The sequence below is a fragment of the Panthera onca genome, chromosome A2, assembly GCF_046562875.1.
Source record: "Panthera onca isolate mPanOnc1 chromosome A2, mPanOnc1 haplotype 2, whole genome shotgun sequence".
Classification (NCBI taxonomy): Eukaryota; Metazoa; Chordata; class Mammalia; order Carnivora; family Felidae; genus Panthera; species Panthera onca.
In genome coordinates this window covers 25,422,761-25,429,254 of record NC_138340.1, presented here as the reverse complement: position 1 = coordinate 25,429,254, position 6,494 = coordinate 25,422,761, and the positions used below count along the sequence as shown (strand labels likewise).

Here is a 6,494-nt window from a genome sequence, read left to right as displayed (position 1 = left end):
CTTTGATAGCAACAAACTTCGCTGGAATATGGAAACATAAGTTCTGGTACGTTTGCTAAACAGCAAGTCGACGACACATCGGTAACTATAACGTAAACATCCTATCAGAAAACAGATGTCTTCCTTTTCTGCTGCGCTATGAATCATCTGATTATGAAGTGGCTGAGGAAGCAGAAACAGAATTTCATTTGGAAATTCCAACCTGGAAGTCACCGTGCTGAATTAAGGAAACTTCATAAACATTACATCAAAAAAGATCTAGATACTAGGACTACATACCTTTTCGATTTGTTTTTGTTTACTGAGTTCTTTCTGTTGTTTCTCTTTTACCCTCTCTATTTCCTTTTGTTTTTCTGATGCCCTACGATCCTAAAACACAGATAAGTACAACTAATGAATTAAATATGAAACAACTTTAAATTTTAGACTTTTCAATTCATATGGCCTTTGTAACCTTTTCATATTTTTATATTTACATGAAAGCACACTAAAAATATACATTCTTAGTCATTTATCCAAATTCTAAATACTGCATCAGCAATAGTATCCACTGATAACCTTACACAGCAAAATCATTTTATTTACTTGCTAATATGAAAGATCTTATATTACTTTAGATAACATTCTTGGATAATTAATAAGTATCTTAGATTCTTACCAGTTCTGCATGCAAAGCTATCTGTTTTGCCAGTCCAACAGAATCACAAATCTAAAAGGGGAAAAAACAGGAAAAACTCAGCCAGTTCTCATTCAAAGTAATAATTTCAAGTATCCAAATGGCTGGTGCAACTAGATTTACAACTCATTATAACACACTGCTTCAGACAAAACCTGATTTAAGAATGTTTCAGTCCCCAAACGAAGCACCTGTGTATTTTTTTCAGAGTCTGAGTTTCCACTGCTGTGTCTCGCCTCTTTCACACACCCACCTTCCGGTTATCTCAAATTCATTACTGAGATGCTAAGGTTTGCAGAGAACTAAGCAGATGCAGATGCTGTTCTAAGCTGAAGACATCTGGAAAAAGCTGATTGCGGGAATATACTGCAGTCCCCGAGTAAGGGAATGAGGCCAAAAGACTGCACTAGCCCTCAATGGCCAGGGAAGACACAGGTCTGTAAGTCAGAAGGCCCAACATATCGGCTCAGATACCTTCAGAGCAACAGGCTTTGGTCAAACAACTGTGCTGAAGCAGGCCAACTTTGGGAGTTTTTTTCCAGAAATCTTACTAAGAACTTTGACTATGATATATATTTCACAACCTAAACACATTTTGAAAGGCCATGTATACCTTTTCCCCCTCATTGTTTGATTCAAATATGTAGCAGACTGATGACAGATTACTTTCACTTCTGCCCCCTGATGTCCGAAGAACAAATCCAAAAAGCCTTTTATTTTCCTGGTGTGTAGCATACAAAACTACACTGGGTAATGGAAACTGCCAAAGAAAACATCAGAAGCAAACATGAGATTTTTCAAACACTTACAACTGCACTCTTATATATAACAAACTCAATTACTAAGTTATATCATAAACAGAACATTAGAGCCAATTTTTTTTTTTTAACAACGTGGCAATCCAAGAACAAAAATGTCATATTTGGTTTGGATTACCAGGCAGAATAAGAGGTTGTTGAATGCTGAATTTATTAGTCATTTACACATTTTACAATAACAAATAGAATTAAAAAAAATGCTCTATATTATTAAATGATTAAATAAGAGCATATACTTGCAACTATTTCAACCTAGATAACTATAAACTCAATCATGTTCACCTTTTAATTCCTCCTGTGTTTATCCCTTAACCAGGCAGCATATATCATACCCTAAGAAAACCTAAGTATCGCAGCAGATTGCACAATTCTTTAAGTTGCATGGAATGTTCAATTATAACTTTATAGGGGAAGATGTCCACCATCAGCTTAATTATAACTTAGCCAATCATAATTACTACCATATTTCAATATATAGGTTCAGAATTATTATAAAGATACACATGTGTATGTGCACAGAAGGATTTCCAATAAAGCTTTAAACATGCCGAACTCACCGTGAGCCTTGTAACTTGTGTCTGTGGATCAATTAACCTATAATTAAAATTTTGGAAAACATTTTAATTAGGCTGAAATTAAACTTTTCGTACAGTTTTTTTTTTTTTACATTTATTCATTTTTGAGAGACAGAGAGAGACAGAGCACAAGTAGGGGAGGGGCAGAGAAAGAGGGAGACACAGAACCCAAAGCAGGTTCCAGACTCCGAGCTGTCAGCACAGAGCCCGACGCAGAACTCAAACTCACAAACAGCGAGATCATGACCTGAGCTGAAGTCGGATGCTTAACCGACTGAGCCACCCAGGCGCCCCATTTTTTGCACAGTTTTTTAAGGGGAAGGTCATTACTTACTTTAAACAATCACAAGTGACTAATAAATGTGACTCTGTCATACGAAAGATGTTATGGATGGCCCGGGCAGCTAAAATTTGCCGCATTGTTTCATAAACAACATCTGGATTGTCATCTGATTTCACCTCCATGGAACCAAGGAATCGGACAATAAATAACTGATGAAGAATAGAATCTACAAAAGAACAAGATACATTATATATTTCTAAATTCCACATATCTCTTCCTAAGAATAAAACACACTGTCACCTTTTAGATTTTGTAGTAAAAAATACAACCTAGTAGAAGTATTTACAAATTACTCCTAACTACAGTGTTCATGTTATAAGAAAATTAAGGTCTCAAATTCAAACAGCAAAAGGTTCTGCTTCAACAATAGGTGGTTCTTGTACTATTCTTATACCTTTGCTGTAAGCTTGAAATGTATCAAAATAAATAGTTACTGCAAAAAGAAAAAAAAGTCATGCTCCAGTTAGCAGAAGAAAACATGAACTGCTAGGAAAAACTTAAAGGACAGCTTCTGCATTGAGAATTTGACTACGAGGTCAAAAGTATGATATTCTAGAATTTTAATGAAATCTTTAAGCCTGATTAAGTTCTGTTGCTTTGAGTGTACTATGAGCAAAAAGAAAGCTATGAAGTAAATGTACCATTAAAACAGCATACATCAGAATAAATGAAAACAAATCCTTCACACAGTTTACCAGAGAATTTTTAAGATATAAGAATACTGCACATCTGTTTTACCTTCAGTGTCAGATTTTGTACCTCCTCCAGATTCTCCAAATGGATTTGTGCGCCTGAAAAGTTTTTAAAAAATTTATGAACCAATGGTCAGTTACCATGAGCCATATGGAAGAAACCTCAATCATTGAAACTGGAGTTAAAAACTAAGAGTCACAAAAACTTGTACACACATTTTTTTATAAAGCTCTAAAATGCCCGATCCTGTCAAGGTACACTACTGATGACCACCTTCCTCTGACAAAGGCCTCTACCTTCACACTTAGCAGGCTGAACTCAAAGCTGCTGCATTCTAGAAGATGTGGATGAACTATAGACAGACACACACACCCCACAACATCCTAATAAACCATGTTGCGAAAACCTTGAATTCAAATAAAGGGGGAAAGGAACAGCCGATTTAGCTTCAATTTTAGCTACCTAAGAAAAATGCCAAGGATTTCCTGGGATTTTAAAAACCTCTTTTTAGGTCCTTTATTACATGTTGCAAGTTAACTATGCTAACTTGAACATTTTTAAATTTTAAACCTGTATTTCTGAAGGCATATGTAATGGAATGCAAGAAAAAAAGCTAAGTAGGGATGAAGCTACTTCCCCTAAGGGTGCTTGGTTCTTGGCACACCCACAATGAAGGAAGAAAAGTACAACTGAAAATAGGTTTTATAAACAAACAGAGAGCTAAGTTGTTTTAAATAACATTGGCATTAAGATAACATGAAATTGATCTCCATAATACGTGTCTGACCTATTCTACCAAATCCTAAGTAGATTTCTATGATCAAACAAAAATTTTTTCTTGGTCATAGCCATGTATATCCAAATCAATGTATGAGGTGTCCAACCTACTTAAATAAATTTGCCTTAAGTCACATTTCCTTCATCCCAGAGCCAAAAACAAATTTTTTTAACAGATTTGATATTTCTCATTATATAAACAAAAGATGATTTATTAATGATTCATAACATGAATTTAGTGCCTTCCTGGAGATTTTTTTTTTAATGTTTATTTTTATTTTTGAGAGAGAGACAGAGCATGAGTGGGGGAGGGGCAGAGAGAGAGGGAGACACAGAATCTGAAACAGGCTCCAGGCTTTGAGCTGTCAGCACAGAGCCCAACATAGGGCTCGAACTCATGGACTGTGAGATCATGACCTGAGCCGAAGTCGGACACTTAACCAACTGAGCCACCCAGGTGCCCCAGGAGATTTCTTACTCTGACTCAAGATGATATTTTTCCTTTTTTTTTTTAATGTTTATTTTTATTTTTTGAGAGAGAAAGAGAGAGAGTTGGGGGAGGCACAGAGGGAGAGGGAGACAGAGGATCCGAAGCAAGCTCTGTGCTCACAGCAGAGAGACCAACATGGGACCCAAACCACAAGACTATGACCTTAGCTGAAGTCGGGCACTTAATCGATTGAGCCCACCCAGGCGCCCCTCAAGAATTTCTGAAATATTGTCGTGACCTAAAGAATGGACTGTTAGCTTTCTTCTGCAATTTTAAGAGCAAATACCAGAAGCAGATAAATAATTCAAAATTAACTAATCTCAAAAAAAATACAAAATTCTCTTAAACTGAATTGCCTTCACTTATTTGAGGCAGAAAACAAAGAGAAAAACCTACATGATTCTTTCTCAACTACCAAAATTAGAAAGTACAACACAGCTGATATATATATGTGAGACACACTGTGTAAAAATGGAATCATAAACCTTATAGACCATAGAACCGTATCACTGTGATGCCATCACCCACCTGCCTCCCTGGCCAAAGGCTTTTGCCTGGCCAGGCTGATCTTCACACACAGGAGAAATGATGTCAAACTGTATTGGAGTGTCTGGGGCAACAAGAGAATCTAGAGAGAGGGCAGCCAAATTTGTGGACTCAGATCCCAAGGATCCTGAGCTGCTGGTTCGAGCTGTCGGTGGCCGAGATTGTCTAAGCACAGAAGAAAACCAGAAGGCATTGCATTTAGTTTTCTTTTTTGGAAATTAAATACAAACTATGAGAAACTTTTTTTTTTTTAAGTAGGCTTCATACCCAACAGAGCCCAACATGGGGCCCGAACTCACAACTCTGGGATCAAAACCCAAGCTGAGATCAAAAGTCAGACACTTAACTGACTGAGCCACCCAGGTGCCCAGAAAATACAATTTTATGTCAGTAAGAGGAACAGAACAAATTTCAATAAATACAATCACAGCTACTTATTTAATAACAGACTTCTTTCTTTCCAATGACTAAATTCAAAAACATAAATGACCTCACTCTAGAGATAAACACTAGGAAAATTTGGAATCTTTTTTATTTAGCATTCTTGCTGGTAAATTTACCAATTTGAAAATACACTTTCTATGTCTGGGGGGGATATTTCGTACTAACGTAAGTAGCACTAGTATCAAAGTGTTTTGCTAACACTTTCAATAGCCCATATAGTTTTAAGACTTTTTTGTTGAAGTTTATCTACTTATTTTTGAGAGAGAACGAGCGGGTGAGCAGGGGAGGAGGGAGAGAGAGAGAGAGAGAGAAAGAGGGAGAGAGAGAATAGCAAGCAGGCTGCACACTGTCAGTACAGAGCACAGTGTAGGGCTTCATCTCATGAACTGTGAGATCATGATCTGAGCCAACCAAGAGTTGGACACCTAACTGACTGAGCCACCCAGGCACCCCAATAGCCCATACAGTTTTAAATAACCAAAAGTCTGGTAACTCACCCTGCCGGGCGCAGACTTTCATGCCTCTGCTGGAAAGATGGGGAAGGAGTGACCGCTTCCAAAGCTGACTGATTTACTCGTGCAGCAATTTCCTATTTTGTTTTTTAAAAAGGACTAGAATTAGTAAAGCAAGAAAACCAAAAGTTTGAACAGAACTCTGAATTGTCAGAATGCTCTTGAGTAACACTTAAAATGCAAATTGGAGTTACTAAAGTAGTTCCACATTCCATCTTAATATTAAGACACATAATTAACTTTATAACATAATAAGCTTCCTCTTACTTCTTACAGACCTAGGTCTTTAAATATTTAACTACCAGATTTTCTAGACTAAGGTTTGTATTGTTAGACCTAATACAGCATCTAGTATATGGGTACTCAACACATTTGCTAAATAAATAAATTTAAGAGTAGGAAACAAGCACAAAATATCAAAACTATTAAAATTTTTCATAACTATACAGCTGAGTGTTTTCATGATCTTCCAAAATATATTTACGCTCAGAAACATCTACATATTTATTAACTGATGAAGTTATCATTTTTGGACCAAAATGTGAAAGAAAGCTTCCTATAAGAAATATTTTTAAACTTCCTATTTCAAACACTGGCTACATAAAATAGTATTTGCATTA

The 6,494-nt window shown here is 36.4% G+C and overlaps 1 protein-coding gene across 6 annotated transcripts in view; it reads right to left on the bottom strand.

Moving 5' to 3' along the window:
* Window positions 1–6,494, bottom strand: part of APPL1 (adaptor protein, phosphotyrosine interacting with PH domain and leucine zipper 1) — a 54,451-nt gene that overhangs the window by 21,751 nt on the left and 26,206 nt on the right. For 5 of the 6 annotated variants that reach the window (XM_060631371.3, XM_078442929.2, XM_060631370.3 and 2 more), the window contains 8 exons: window positions 5,860–5,951; window positions 4,901–5,083; window positions 3,151–3,203; window positions 2,404–2,578; window positions 2,052–2,088; window positions 1,290–1,436; window positions 659–709; window positions 280–369 (listed from right to left, as the gene is read on the bottom strand). In XM_060631371.3, coding sequence (XP_060487354.1) covers window positions 280–369; window positions 659–709; window positions 1,290–1,436; window positions 2,052–2,088; window positions 2,404–2,578; window positions 3,151–3,203; window positions 4,901–5,083; window positions 5,860–5,951 — 828 coding nt within the window. The remainder of the gene's footprint in view (window positions 1–279; window positions 370–658; window positions 710–1,289; window positions 1,437–2,051; window positions 2,089–2,403; window positions 2,579–3,150; window positions 3,204–4,900; window positions 5,084–5,859; window positions 5,952–6,494) is intronic. The other variant, XM_078442928.2, reaches the window with a different exon arrangement.